Source organism: Brachionichthys hirsutus, chromosome 15, assembly GCF_040956055.1.
Source record: "Brachionichthys hirsutus isolate HB-005 chromosome 15, CSIRO-AGI_Bhir_v1, whole genome shotgun sequence".
NCBI lineage: Eukaryota > Metazoa > Chordata > Actinopteri > Lophiiformes > Brachionichthyidae > Brachionichthys > Brachionichthys hirsutus.
This window is the reverse complement of record NC_090911.1, coordinates 2,477,384-2,493,289: the sequence shown is the minus strand read 5'-3', so window position 1 is coordinate 2,493,289 and position 15,906 is coordinate 2,477,384. Positions and strand designations below refer to the sequence as shown.

Here is a 15,906-nt window from a genome sequence, read left to right as displayed (position 1 = left end):
CCAGATTGAGGTCAGAAAAAAATACTACATTTTAACATTAAAACCCATTTATGGATTCAAAAATTAGTTAAAAATCAACTCTGATTCACTTTTACTTTCCATGGTTGGTGTATAAAGACACCGAGAACAATCTAGAACCTTTCGATGATGATCCAGAAAAATAATAATATATATATATATATCATTACCTCCACCAAGGAGGTTATGAATAACTACTGAACTAATGATGTCAATGTGAATCCAATTGCTAAATGTATGATTTATGGTAATTTAATCTAATAATTTAAATAAAAATGAGACTCGCTTCTGATGTAAATCCAATTAGGAGCGGAATGAGCTGCTTGGCAGAGTGTCTCCAAGCAACCAGCAAAGGTCCTTCATCAAACAATCTGTCTCAGCTCTTTGAAGTTTTCTTTTCATGACTCCTAACCAGTTAGTGATGCAGGAGGCGCCGAGACTAGTTTTAGTTTCCAAAGCAGCAACTGAAATTGATCCTTCTGACTCAATTTTTCCTTTTGTTTTGCACATTTGGATTATATCTCAGCGCTAAACTTAAAACATGCAAGCACCTCCCACCTAGATATTTAGTCCAAGGCTGTTTTATCAGTTCCAGGTTCTCGCTTATGAGTGATTCTCATCTCTGCGAATGAAAAGCAGGAGGCAATAAAAAAGACAGACACAGAATTTAATTTGTCTTGACAGGAACCATAGTCTGCTGATTGTAAGTGATAACGTGTGGATGAGTCATCAACAACCTCATGAATATTCAAAATGCATTCGTTTCAGGAGACAGGCTCTGAAAATCCCTTCAAGCCATCAACATCTTACAGTCGAGTGAAGCAGAGATCATCTGCCGGAAGAATCAAGTCGTCTTTCCGCCACTCAGGACAGATGTCAGACATTTAGTGAAACCAAATAGTTTGAACCAGACTCTCTGCTCGCCTGTTTCTCAGACTCAATAATGTTAATGACATCATGCGTAACAACTTAGCATCAAACCATCGCTGACATGTCCAAGAATCGACCATTGCTCCAGTCTTTCTCTCTCTCTCTTTAAAATAGACTCATTAAAAAGAAAAAAATAAGTGCATTTATAACTCAAGACTTTTTAGGGGTATTTTTTCCTTTAAAGGAATAGACCGTTGAAGATGTGTTGCAGGATATGGAAGTGGATGTGAGGGGAGTGCAAGCAGGAATTTAATGCTCAGCCACCACATGGCAAGCCTGGCTGGGTCTCAGGAGGATATGAACATAGTTATTCAATACTTTTATAATTACTGAGCACAGTAATAATTATTTAACTTAGAGAAGCATGTCAGAAAATAACAGGGACATACTCTGCCTTCTCGTGTCCATTCCAGTTCTCAGCAGCCACTCACTGGTTGACGTGAGTGAATGTGCAAAGTAACAAATGTAAAAAAGAAGCCAAGGCAAACACAACCTTCCATTAATCTGCACACCGCACACACAGGTAACACTAAAACCAGACGTTAGGGTGGAACAGCATTTAAGGCAAGGCTCTTCTCTTCATGTAAACTCAAATTAAATCGTGCCCAACTGTAATACTTTCATATATTCTATAGCACTGTGTCTAAACCGTGTACTGCCTTTAGAAACAGAAATCAGTGGTTTCAAGAACGGATCTACAGTATTGTAAAATTATAGACACAATTACAGATAATCCAAAACAACAACAACAGTAGGTCAATCATAAGAGCATTTATAAGAGCATTAATTCCACATCTCAGTCTGATCAATAATCAAACGCTTTCTTTGCGGACGCTGCAAAAGGCATCTTTTCACAAATAAATAAAAATAAAATGTTTTGCATCTGTTTCGTACATGATGTAAACAATCTCAGCCAATACCCACGTTCCTCTCATACGACCTGGATTTATTCGGATTCCATGGACAGTATATATATATACTAATCATCAGCACTGAGAAAAGTCTGTAACCTGCAGTGTGACCTCAAACTTCTGGGAATTCCTAATTCTCTATTTAACAGCGGCGTGATCTACTGGGACCGAACATCTTAGCAGTTCCGCCCCTTCCAGGAATCTAAACTACAAAGCCAAATTGAAGCATGGTTTCACGAGTTCTACTCTACACGACGGCCTGACTTCCTGGATGTCTTCTCCCGTGGTGATCGGGGGAGAATTAAAGAGATGAATACTGAATGCGTGCTGTTGACCAGCCGTATGCATAAATAACAGTCTCACCTTCTGGTAGATTCGGGAATCGCTGCAAACAGAATAAATAAGTAAAAACACTGATAATGTTTTGTTTTTAGAAGGACACCCCTGATGGTCTGCTGTGCACCTGATGCGGGACATAACGGCAGGCGCAGAAGGACGGAAACGGACACCAGACTGATGGACAGGCGATATAAATAGGACATGGCCGATGGAAGGGGTGCCAAACGCTTCCCATTCCTGCCTGGGCCCTCCTCATTTACTAACGTCACTTTGTAAGATGGCAAGGCAGCTGTTGGCTTCCATCGGCTCAAAGCGAAGCTCGGAGCGTAGCCAAGCACGCAGACGGCGCTGTTTATCTGTCATACGCCGTGGTTTCCATCCCGACCGAAGACTAAAGGTTGAGCATTCTGTAGAGAGGATAAACGTCATTCGACGAGAGACAGGGACCAGTCTGTTAGTCCATATCGTGAGCCCCAGGATCTACAGAGCACACAACAGCTCTCAGAGTGCTTATTATTACTGCTGCAGGCTGTTAGAGCTCAAAGTCAGCTGGAGCCACGGCTTGCTCAGAGACGTTATGCTGCTGGATCCGTAAACACATTCTGTCCTGCAGGACTGCTTTTCATTAAAGCACTTCAAAACCTCAACACGTGAACAGGGTCTTGGAAATTAAACCACGGCTCTCCCACACACACACACCCACACACACACACACACACACACACACCCACACCCACACCCACACCCACACACACCTCCCGTTAGACAGCCTCTGGGTCTCATCTCCAACCAGTGACTGCTTGCTTCAGCTGCTTCTGAATCACAACTCATCACCAGTTCAATCAGGTTTGAACTCGAACAGGTGTCTGGGTGTGTGTGTGTGTGTGTGTGTGTGAGAGTGAGTGGGGCAGGGTGGGGTGTTGAAGGTTTCATCTTTCTCTCCCATCCATGTGTGTTCCTCTCGACTTCTCCTCCTCCTCCTCCTCCTCACTTCATCTATTTTCAGTCCTCCATTTCGCCCGCGCCTGGCTGGCATCATTATTCGAGCGCGTCCCTTTAGCGACTGAGTCTGGATGAGTTCACTGCAGGAGAAGGAAGGAAAAGGTCGGGTTAAGTGCATCCCAACAGCACATCACCAGTTTGTATGTTTCAACTATGATCACGTATTAAAGTAACCTCGTTTGAAAAGAGAACTCTTTAGATGCCACACAATTATTTCAAGATTATAAAGGCAACGCCCATGTAATTGTTTCATGTGCAAAGATATAGGACTACAGATATATTCATTTCAATATGAACTCATACAACTATTTACAAGAAGTAGCTTTCGTAAATGAGAAGAACCTTTCAGAAAGTCTCATGTCTGAAATACATCATCACAGAAAGAAGAATAAAACAGGACAAGGTGCCACCAGCCACTCTCATGTCCTCCCTCACTACGTCCATTCGTCTTTTCCTTCCCATCTCGGTCTCTCTCTCTCTCTACAAAGGCGTCTGGATTAGTCCACGTTTGACCCACAGCCAGTAGAAGACAAACAAAGGCAGTTTGGTTGATGTGCATTTTGAAATCAATCAACTATATTCTTACCTGTATCCACATTTGGTCAGGTGAGGAAATGCACAAAAACGATTGCTAGACCTACATTCAGCAGCATCACTAGAACCACCAGGATTGAGTTCGGATGCTGTGGAAACACGAGAAATGTTCAGGTTGTAAAATGAGTTCAGCCCTTCCTCATTAGCACATGCCCCGGGACACCCCACAAGAAGCAACACATCCACTTTAGAGTCTAACTGAGTCTACAAACTGTTTTAGCGCTGATCACCTTCAGTCCTCCATTTCTCTAGATTCTCCTCTACCTGCTCCCTGCTCTCGCTGCAGATCACAACGTCATCTGCAAACATCATATTCCAAGGAGCTTCCCATCTCACCTCATCTTTTCGTCTACCCATGACAAACAAAAAGGGGCTCAGAGCTGATCCCTGGTTCATCCCACCTCCACACTATACTCCCGTCAGTCCTACTGCACACTTTACTGCTGCCGTACAACTGTCCTACAAATCTGTGATTTCAGTGACACTGCAGTGTCTAAGTGAAGTTACTGAATATTTGTGTAGTATCTCTCTTTGCTGTTGCAATTTGCAGAAATTACGTTTTTCTTGTGTAACTTTTTATTCAGCTGCTCCAAGTTTTCTGTCCGGCAAAGTTTTCAGCTAAGCTAAAATAAAATTCCGCTAATGCATCCATCTATCATTCACCTCCTGAATCAGATCATAGTTAAACGGGATTCTCGGTTTCATTTCCACGGATGTTTAATATTATATTTAGACCCCAGAACAATCACTTTTTCTAACTCACCGTCTCCTCTTCTTCTTTTTCAGGAACTATTTCCATACTAGCCTTCTTGGTTTCTGCAAGGCTTTTAGGTTTGCTTAATTCCTGTCTTTTTGGCTCTGGTGCTTTGGTGACATCTTTTGACGGACCTGCTGAGGGGACGGGGGCGTTTGAGCGTTTCAGTGCTGGTGCTTGAATCTCTTTGGCAGGTGGTGGAAAGCATGTAAGGCTTGATGGATGAAGGTCGTCCGCCACATCAACTGGTTCTTCAGGTGGTGGAATCGTGACATCTGCCTTGACGTGGTAACCATGATACTGGGAGTGAATCTGCCCATTGCTGGGGTAACTGGTGGCTGTTGCATTAATAGCTGCTTTGCCTACCAGAGAAGTTTCTCGTTGCTTCGCTTCTTGTCTGAGAGAAAGTTTGGATGCTGCATTTGTTATACCTGCCAAGTAGAAAATAAGAGAGGTTACTGGTTTTGCTGCAGACGTTTACTGGAGAGCAGCGTACATCACTAGTTTCCAGTTCTTTATCAAGGCATACGCAAAGATCTGGTAGTCTGAAGAGCTCAAAAACACTTTGCTATATGACTCAAAGAAAAGTACCACCTTGACTGTATTAGAGGGTTTCTGAATACCACTGTTTTTCTGTCCAAACCTTTACATGGATTGAGAGTTCATGGCCCGACTGAATTTGTGCATCAACAAGCAAATGCATGAAAACGAAGTTAAGTCTTTCAGAAAGGCATCACTTTCAGGGTTTTCAGTATGTGTTCAATGACTGGGCAGAGAAAGAAGGAAAGGAGCCCATCTTTATCACGTTCTGTCCAACAATACACAGACTGTGTCCCCCCCCAGTTTGGAGCGTAGTTGTTTTTTCTTTTTGTCTTCTCGCAGCTGGCTGTTGTGCTGCATCACATCGATTGAAAATACTCAACTCTTCATCCAAGTTGTCAAAATAAAAATCTCACGTCTTCCATCATTCAGTGTCCGAGCTAAGGCTTCAAAGCTTCTTGACAAGTCCAGAGTTGAATGCTGTCGCATCTCAGAAAGGAGTTGCACCCATTCATTTTGTTGTAGACGTCCTCAATGGTCTCACCTGCAGCCGCTTTATACGTCTTGCATTCTGAAGCCTGTCCGAGCTGACTACAGGTGAGAGGCGGGACACACCCTGGACGCATCACCAGCATATCGCCGGTGCCACACATAGACAGACAATCACTCATGCACACACACACACACACTCACGCCTACGAACACCTAAGCTGCATGCTTTTGCAGGCGGGAGGAAACCGGAGAAATCCAAGCAGGCACAAGGAAAATATACGAACTCTGTAGAGAAAGGAATCAAACCCTGAACCTTCTTGCTGAGAGTGTAACAAGAAAAAGAAAACGTTATGAATCCACAGTGGGTATATTCTTTTTAGGACTATACACACACACACATGGCCTATATACAGATACAGTTTCGGCTCCAGCTCTTGGCACGCGGCCTCACCACAGCATAATGTGCTTACGGTAATTTAACAGAGACCGACGTACGGCCAGTCCCTCTTAACCAAACACGGCTGTGAGTCGCCGAGTAGCTGTGCATGAAATGGAGAAAGTGGTGGAATGATGAAGTGAAGGGCAGCTACAGCAGCCCCTCAGAAGCTGGTTTGGGGATTCTGTGCACTGCTCACTACATTCGTGGTCCATACTGATCTTGAATCAGCCACCCTTCAGTCATTAAGCCCAGTCCCTACTGCCAGCCTTAAGATCCATCTGTGACAAGAGACCGCTGACCTCAAAAGATCTCTCACCACTGCATTCTTGAGCTCTCTCGTAACACTATTCGAAGAAAATCTATCCATAATGTTTCATAGAGCTACAATCTGACCTGCGCATCTTGTGTCGCTCAAGTGCTCGAGGGTTCTTGCAGTGCTATAGATCTCATTTTCAGACACTTCGGGTGAACATATGTGAAATGTGAAAACAGTTGAATAAAGAAAACTCTTCTGATGCAAAGGCAGATTTGAGAAATGTATCTTCAGCACTACAAACAATGTAAAACTCCTATTTCGCTTGCTCTTTGATTCTAGTCTGGAATCCTGAACGTTTCCCACTCATGACATCAGTGCCATCATATGCTTGGTCTACAAGTTTGTTTTTGAAGTTCAGGCCATAGCTTTTCGATATGGGAACATTATTACTAGAAGGCCTGTTGCATCAAGTCGCTCTCATTGTAATAATATCTGATCACAGCAGACATCTGGGCTTTTTTTTAAAGCAACTTTTGATTTATCTTCCATGTTCCTTGTTAAGGACATCTACCATGCCATCTGATCGTCTCTCCAGCATCACATGCTTGTGCCACTCCGATGTTGCATGTACTTTAAACTCTCCGCTTCTCCGTTGCATTTTTCCTGTTTATAAAGCCAGATTGGTCAAATACATTGTCTGACAAAGTAGGAGGACTAAAATGTCTACAATACTGTACTTTTGGCTTGTCCTGTGAGGGGCCGCCACAATAAATCAACCATCTCCACTTCACCCTGTCCTTTGCATCATCCTCCCCAACACCAGCCACTCTCATGTCCTCCCTCACTACGTCCATGTATCTTCTCCTGGGTCGACCTCTAGCCCTGTTCCCTGGCAGCTCCAGCCTCAGCATCCTTCTACCGATATAGTCCCTGTCTCTCCTCTGGACATGTCCAAACCCTCAAAGTCTGGTCTCTCTGACCTTGTTTCCAAAACGTCTAACCTTCACTGTCCCTCTTATTGTCACATTTCTAATCCTATCCAACCTGGTCACTCCCAAGGAGAACCTCAGCATCTTCATCTCCTCCACTTCTAGCTCCGCCTCCTGTCTTTTCCTCAGAGCTACTGTCTCTAAGCCGTCCATCATGGCTGTCCTCACCACTGTCTTGTAGACCTTTCCCTTCATCCTCGCTGACACTCTCCTACCACAGAGAACACCTGATACTTTCCTCCACCCGTTCCAGCCTGCCTGCACACGATTCTTCACCTCCTTTCCACATTCCCTACAACTGTCCTACATGTCCTGAACTACTCTGACATACTTCTCTGCCACTCCAGACTTCCTCATGCAGTACCACATTACCTCTCTAGGCATCCTGTCAGGCTGTACAGATCCTTCTCTCCCTCTTTACTATCTGACCTGCATACAGGTCATCATATGCCCTCTGTTTGACCTTTGCCACCTCTACCTTTGCCTTGCGTCTCATCTCCCTGTACTCCTGTTTACTCTCATCTGTCCTCTCAATGTCCGACTTCTTCTTAGCTAACCTCTTTTCCTGTGTACACTTATGCACTTCCTGTTTCCACCACCAGGTCTCCTTATCTGAAACTCTTCCTTCTAGATAACAACTTGAATCCTGCTCCTCAGCTTCTAGCCTTGCTTCCTTACCACCTTGTCTCCTGGACACACACATCAACCTTCCTCCTCCTCATCATGTCCACCAGCTTTTCCCGTCATCGTCCCAACATTCAAAGTCCTCACTCCTAATCCCAAACACTTCCATTACCTCTTCTCTCGCTGGTGATGCACCCATTTTCCTCCTCTTCGTCTCTGTCTTCGACCCAGAGTAATCCATTTTCCAGCAGCGCTCAGTGGGTTAACAACGCTGCTGGTGGTCGTTGTTAACCCAGGCCTTGACCGATCCGGTATGACTTTCGTATTCACGTTGATTCACCAGCTCAAAAAGGCAATATAAAGGGAAATTCAGGGAAACATTAATTAAAAGTACAATAGCTATACTGTATTGTCCATTATATTATCTAAAACTGTTAGTCTCAATCCATTGAGTTCTCACTCTCTATGGTAATGCGCTCAGTTTCACATAGCCATAAGTACTACTTTTTACGATTTGATTTCAGTAGAATGATGCTGAGGATGGAACTGCCAGGGAACAGGGCTAGAGGTCGACCCAGGAGAAGATACATGGGCGTAGTGAGGGAGGACATGAGAGTGGCTGGTGTTGGGGAGGACGATGCAAAGGACAGGGTGAAGTGGAGAAGGTTGGTTTGCTGTGGCGACCCCTCATGGGACAAGTAGAAAGAACAGTAGTACCGGTAGTAGCAGATTTCACCAAACAGTTGATGTTTATCCAGTGAAAAGCTCTTCCCTATTGCATCTTTGGCAGGTGGTCACGTTGTTCATTTGCTTTGTGAAGCTCTTCTTTCAAGTCATTTTTCTGGCCATGTTTAGTATTGTGCGGTAGAACAGATGAAATGGAGACAGGACATGCAGGCGTGAGGAGGAAAGACATGCAGCAAAGCTCCCTGGGATTGAACCGGCAGCTGCCACTGGAGGACTGCTACCCGCTACACACACCTCAGTGATTCTGTTAAGTATAAAAGCATCCGCTGATAATATTGGTCAGTCTAACAACAACAACCCAAAATCCTTACTTGTTGCCAGAGTCTCAGGTGTTGGTGTTTTCCTCTCCTTCACAGTGAGAGCCGAGGTGGTTGGCGCTGCCTTGCTGAAAAGAGCATCGTCGGAAGGCGTGGGGCTGGGGCCTGGACTCGGAGATGAAGACTGGGTGGGTGTTGTGCCTTTGCGATAGAAATGAGGGCTCCCTGATGGGGAGTTCTCTTTGATCTCCTCCACAGGAAGCTCCTTCACCGGCACCGGCTCATTATATTTCTGCTGTATGTAGCCAGGGCCTGAAACAACATAGACAGAATCAGAAAAAAGGCACATTTGTCAAATACGCAAAGTCCTTGTTTTAGGGGTAAAAAGCTTTATAAAAAGAGAATTGTGATTACGTCTTTTAAAGACCTGGTCATGTTAATATGGCCCAGGGACTGTTCTCGTTCTGTTAGCGTGGCTCAAGGAGCAGCCCTGGTTCTTCTTCTTTGGTTAAGGGACAGACCTGTCTCTGCTGGATTTGACTCAAGGGGTAGCCCTAGTTCTCTTGCTTTTGATACAATATACCTGGCTGGTGGAAGTTCGGGGAGAGCTCTCTGGCGACAGCTCTGGCAATATCTGAATCCTGATTGGCTGACAGTGCAGCCTGGTCTGCACCCTCTGCTTTGAGGCGGCCATGGGACGTCCTATAAAAACAGACAATTATAGCTGTGAGTTAACCATAATACTCTGTTCTACATGTATTGCTATTTGTAGTCTCTCAAACATGCTTCAGCAGGGTGTGATGAGCTGCATTGAAATTAAAGTGTTGCTTAACCTACAAAGCCTCGCGTTAGCATATTCATTGACTGCAACAGGCTACTGAAACCAGAGAGTGTCAGTTTCGTATTCCTGATTTTGTTGAGTGGAGCACCAGTGCTGATAGAATGTCTGATTATGGGGAGACTAACCCTAACCCTAACCCTAGTTGTGCCGCTTCTCATTGCGTAGAAGGACATGATGGCAGGCATGTGCGGAGCTTCAGGAGCGAATCATCTGCATCCAGAGACCTTCGCACTTGTTTTTCCATCATGTTTTTATTATATATGCGAATGGAAGAGATGAGGCTAATGGGCTCAGCTGAATGTAACAGAAGTCAACGTGTCTGACTATTGATTCAGCTGCGGTCGGCTGAGATTCTTTTCACGCTGCAAATCTTACCTGGAGATGGCAATCTCCACTTTGGTTCGTGCGATGGCTGCTGCTCTCACAGCTCCCTCAACGGCGCGATCCACCTTCTGTTTGGTCTTGGCACTCCTTAGAGGAATGAGCTGCTTCCTGATGCCTCGGGCCAGAATGTTGTTCTTGTACTTTCCCTCTTCCTTGCTGCCATCAGGAAAGATGGTACAGCCATAGCCATGACGTTTATTGTTCAGCCACTCGCCTTCATACTTCATACTGTTGGAACGCTCAGAGACACCGAAGCCACTGCGCTTGTCATTCTTCCACTCACCCATGTAGGACTCAGTGGTGGTGGCATCCACATTGTCTTCCAGGGGCAGGTAGTCATCACCTGGATCTCCATCTCCAAAGCTGAGCGTGGAGTTGGCATCACTTGAACTTATGCGGCTCATGGTGGTGTCACTGCGTGCCGAGCTGCGTTTACTGGAAATCGATGAGCGCGAGTCAGACTTGCGTAGTCGCTGAAGGCTGCCAAAAAGGGAGCCGCCGCGGAAAAGGCCCTTCCTTTTCTCTGAGCCCTCTCCATCCGTGTGGAAGTTGAGAACAAAGCCACCACGTGTGCCAGCAGGACTGTCAGTCAATAAAGTCCCATTGCTCTTCTCACTGCGGAGGGAGGACAGCGAGGTTCGTAGAGGTGAGTGGATAACACTGGCCATCCCGTAGGGAACACTTTGGCGTACGCCGTAGCCATGGCGCATCCCACCAGTCCACTGACCCTGGTATGTACCTGCAGCAAGAATGGAAAACAGTGAGAGATGTCTGACAAACAGCAACAGATGTCTTATTTAGAAATAAATAGAAATCTGCGTCAAAGGAATAATGGTGGAATAACCCAAAAATCAGAATCTATTTATTCGACATTGTCAGTGAAATTATTCACAACTACTGTAGGATTTTTTTCTCGGTGCAATCGTGCAACATGAAACATAAAATAACACCAATTAATAAAATGCAAAACGTTATAGGGGATCCAAGCAAAGTTAAAAAAAACATGGGAATACAAAAAACCCACCACAAAAACAGCAGCAGCAAAAAACTAACACAATCACGCAGTGCAAATGGAAGGATCCGGTGTTAAAGTGTTCATGAGTCCGCAGTGATTTCTGTGACACTGCAGTGCCTAAAAGTGAAGTTATTGAATATCTGTGTCGTGTCTCGCTTTGCTGTTGCATTCTGCAGACTCTCGTCTCACAGCCGGCTGCACGTAGACATTATTGTTTCCGCAGTTTGAAAGACAGCTAGTTATGATCAAACTGAGCTTGTAGCACGTTGTCTGCGTTACAACGATGGGGAAGAGGCATCGTTTTTACCTTTACCAATGATGCCGGAAGTCCCAATCTGTGAATATCTTTCCAACTTTACCGAACCTTTAGCTGCTGACACTATTTGCCGTGAACGCGAGCTGATAAGTTTTGCACGGTCACCAGCTGAACTGTCTGAGCAACGCCGCTATCCCGATCAGATGCATCCGCCAGACTTGCTTTAATGCTATCTAACAGAACTTTAAGCTTATGCCAGAAGGTCAAGGCAAGCAGCCTGGTGCCCATCATAGCTCCTCCTGTAGGACAGCTGGCCCAGCACTCCCTCAGAATTCCGCCTCTCTGTGTCCTCATTCCAAAAATGCACCAACAGGACCTTTATTCCGGTGGGTGCATTTTCTGAGAATGAATGTTATAGTCAGCGTATGAAAGATGCCCAGCCTCACAGTTCCTGTGCTGTGACTGCCGTGTCCAGGTGAAGGTGTGGAAGAGTTAGTGATAATCTCTGGTAACACCTGGGGGCCCTATGATGCAGTGCTTGTACAACCTGCTTCACGCAGCGCTCATTGCTAAACATGTCTCACTGAGAAGGAACCTATTTTTGATTCTGAATGTATCGCTCAATTTATAGGCTAATTGAGAAACTTAGTGAGGATGTGTTTCTTATTATTTTTGGTCTGTCTGGTAAGAGATCCCGGAGAGTGTCTGATAGGTGATACTGCCACGAACAGGTGGCACCGTCTCCAAGGGTTTCTACTCCCGAGGATGTTAACTGTGGCAAAGGGGGCATTCAGAATCTGCTGTTACTGGTGTCACTGGTGAATCCTCAGAACTTCATCTCATACGGGTTTGGAACACAGGCTGGTAGTGACAATAAAGGCCTCAGACTGATTTTGAGGGATTCTAATCCATTCTGCACCGGTTCCGGTAACCCACAGCGATTCAGGTTGTGTGTCCATCCACACCTCAGCAACAGCATGAACACAGTATTTGTGAATGAACATACCAAAGGTGTTCCTGCTTGTTCTCAGGTAATACTTTATCACAAGGACATCCTTTCACTGCCTTGACTTAAGGTGCTCTACTGGTTCTTTATTTTAACGGTCATCCATCCACTTTCTAGTAGATCAGACAAACACAATCGTCTTGTCTCTTAACCAGCTTTGCGGGCCACTGATTTATATTAATGTTAACAAATTAATTACAAAGGTATTATCTCATTATACTGTACATACATTACTTTAAATGAATTTTCTTCTGTTCCAACATGGACTGAATCCATGCTCTAAGGAACGTATCATTTTATTCAGCGCTGAAGAAAGATGCCCGTGGAGTCTTCAAGCCATGCCTGAGACACATCTGCAAATATCAGCAGTTACAAAAGTCAAAGTGCACCAGTCCAAATGTTGCAGCCATCAGGCCGGCACATCCATCCAGATCCATTCACGGCGACACACTCAAACTTCAGTGGTGTATCATATTCCAACACCAAATCACACTTCTCATTGGAGACCTCTGTCTGTGGACAAGTCACGCATATCAACAGCAACAAATCATAGAGCAGAAAAAAGAAGAAATAGAAGCAAGAAAATATTGCCTTCTAACACAGAGCACAAAATGCAGGTCACAGAAGGACTGCTATAAGTAGCAGTGTAAAGCAGACACCATGTATATATAGGGAGCGTTCTAAGGGAGTCTAAAACTACGCCTACAGAATAGTCTAATAGAGGATAATGCAAGCGCCTCAGTGGCGACTGGAGGACATACTCCACTCTTGACCACAAAGACAACGAGAATGTGGCATTCGGAGGAATTTGGACGAGACTGCAGGGTTTGGGGAGACAGTTCTATAAATGTGCAACACTGAACTGGAAGTGTTGTCCATTGTAAGTGCTGCGCGAAGACCGCATCAGCTGTGCGCAATTGCGCACGCATTCAGTTTAGAGGGAACGTTGTTCGTTATTATTACTTTACTATATTTATTATTATGAATTACTATTGTTATTATAGTAACAACATTTTTTATGTCTGTGTGTGTGTGGGGGGGGGGGGGGGGTAGTTTTAAACACAACCTTTAGTATGTGTGTTGGGGAAAGTTCTAAAAACAGTCTCTGACACGATCCTACGTCATAACCTTTCATGCCTCTCGTCACATTCCTCACCTCCGTCCCCGTACGTCTCCACGCCGTAGCCGTCCTGCAGACCTTTGCTCCAGGTACCCTCGTACCTGGCAGGAGAATTCAGGCTCTGTCGGACCCCGTACCGACCCTTGAACCCATAAGTCCACTCTCCCCGGTAGGTCCACTTCCCCTTGGATTCCACACCGAGTCCGTGACGCTTCCCTTGCGCCCAGTAGCCCCGGTACAGGTTCCCGCTGGGCCAGGTGTAGACGCCGACCACCTCGAACCCGTTGGACCAGGAGCCCGAGTACTCGCCCTGGGCCTTGGGTCCGGTGCAGACACCGTGGCCGTGGGCTTTACCCCCCTCCCAGCCCCCGCAGTAGGTGCCACCATCCTCAAAGTCGAAGCGACCGCCCGTCATTTAGACACGGAGGTTAGAAGCGCTGCTGGCGGCTTCTCAACAGGTCCGCGGGGGGGTGGGGAGGGGGGCCGCCGCCGTGACTCCTGGAGGAGTGTCCCGCTCCCCCCGCCGCGGAGCGCCGCTTTGTCAAAACAGTGCCACGTCCGTTCCCCGTGGGGGGGCTCCCCGGGAGGAGGGGCTCCCCACATTCACGCACATGTAAAATATTGTAAATATTTTTCTTTTATTAGAAGGGAATTTTCAATTAGTCACAAATAAGTACAAGAAGAATTAACCAAACACAACAAAAGAAAAGAAAAGAAACATAAAGCATCATTCATTCATTCATTCATTCATCCATTCATCCATCCATCCATTCATTCATCCATCCATTCATTCATCCATTCATTTAGCTCTGCACTAAACTGAAGACGCTCCCTTTTATTTTTTGAAGTGACATTATTACAGAATATTATTGATCCCAGAGGGATCCACCAAATCTGAACTGTTTGATCTGTTCAGATTTGTGACACCGAAGGCTCCTGCAGTCTGCAGACAGACGGAGGACCAGGAGGACCTTTGGATCTTACATAGAAGCTTAGCTCTGGTTCACAGCAGAGATATTCCACCACTCCTGCGCCGTTGATTTCGGGCTACCCTGAGCGAGCCCCCAAACTATGAGAACGATCTGAGTGTGGCATTAGAATAGCCTTGGTGAAAACTGCAAGGACCACCATCTCCATGGACTATCAAAGTCTGCCATCTTCTGGACATCATCATCTTCACAACGAAAGCTGCTCCCGACTGTCCACATTTTAAATCCTCTTTTCCCAAAACTCCCCAAAAGCTTTCTTCCTTTCTTTTCTTTCTTTATAGCCCTGTTTTTTTTCTGAAACAAATGAGTTTGTCACATTTTCACTGAACGAGTTGTTAACCTTTTTCCAGAAACATGTCTTTAAAAAAAAACATCTGTTTTTGAAAACGTCTTCTTCATACGTCCTTCAACTTCAACTAAAGATGAACAAGTCCAGTCTCTGCTCTTGGGGATTTTCCTCGGCCTGGATGTCTGTTCTGGTCGATGCACGATGTGGAGAGCGCTGCTAGTCCTTTGGATGTAGCTCTGGATTAACAGCACTAGATGGAAGCAGCGAGCCATCTGGATTAAAACAAGAAGAGGAAGACAGGAGATGGTTCATACTTTCGAGTATTACTGCATCACATCTGACCAGAAATGAAAGCCTGCAATAATGTCTGATTATTGTTCTGAGAAAAATGTGAACGTGTCAATGATGATTGTGTAACTGTAGGGAACCAACATTAATAGAAAAAAATATTTTGAATTTGTTGGAAAAGAGCACCCTTGAGTATTTGGATGACGATGGAGAATAATATTCCAGAGCAAAATAAAAACAATTGTATATTCAAGAGAAATAAACTTAATTCTGGTGAGAGTTCTTGGCTTTCATTGTGCTTATCTAGAGTTTTCCAACCTGTTTGGAACCACAACACATTTCTTTTATACATTGAAACACACAGGATTTGCCATCATATCCTTGCATCATATCTCCAATACAGTAATCTCAGATTTTCCTCAAAACACACTGAAGTAGTAATTAAAATGTAAACAAAACAAAAAAACAATCCAATGGTTTATAAATATCAAGAATTCATTTTCCATATATTTGGGCAGAACAGCCTTGTGTATATGCCCTACTTGTTTTTGCCTGCCTTTCTTGGTGATTAGAGACAACACTTTAAAGTAGGCCAAGAGAATCATTGAATGTGCAACATGACCATTGTAAGTGGAATTGCACATAAAAATGTACCCTTCTGTTTAAATATACCTTCAGCTGTCCGAAGGTGAGAAATGGGCTCAACAAATGGCCAAACGCTGTAGAAATGGAAAATGAAAGCTATTCACAGTAAATACACTGCGTTCTACATAATGCAGCTTTCAGTTAGCCACACATTATGGTCTGTCTGGAGAGCATCCAGGAG

General features: G+C 44.9%; 1 protein-coding gene across 1 annotated transcript; it reads right to left on the bottom strand.

The window, feature by feature from the left end:
• Window positions 1-664: 664 nt before the first annotated feature.
• On the bottom strand, window positions 665-13,929 carry LOC137904257 (junctophilin-1-like). Its single transcript, XM_068748414.1, has 7 exons — window positions 13,551-13,929; window positions 10,109-10,856; window positions 9,476-9,594; window positions 8,947-9,204; window positions 4,558-4,979; window positions 3,787-3,883; window positions 665-3,280 (listed from the first exon to the last, which is right to left on the bottom strand). The coding sequence occupies exons 1-6, from the start codon at window positions 13,927-13,929 to the stop codon at window positions 3,803-3,805; spliced, it is 2,007 nt and encodes a 668-aa protein (XP_068604515.1). The 3' UTR covers window positions 665-3,280; window positions 3,787-3,802.
• Window positions 13,930-15,906: the final 1,977 nt, after the last annotated feature.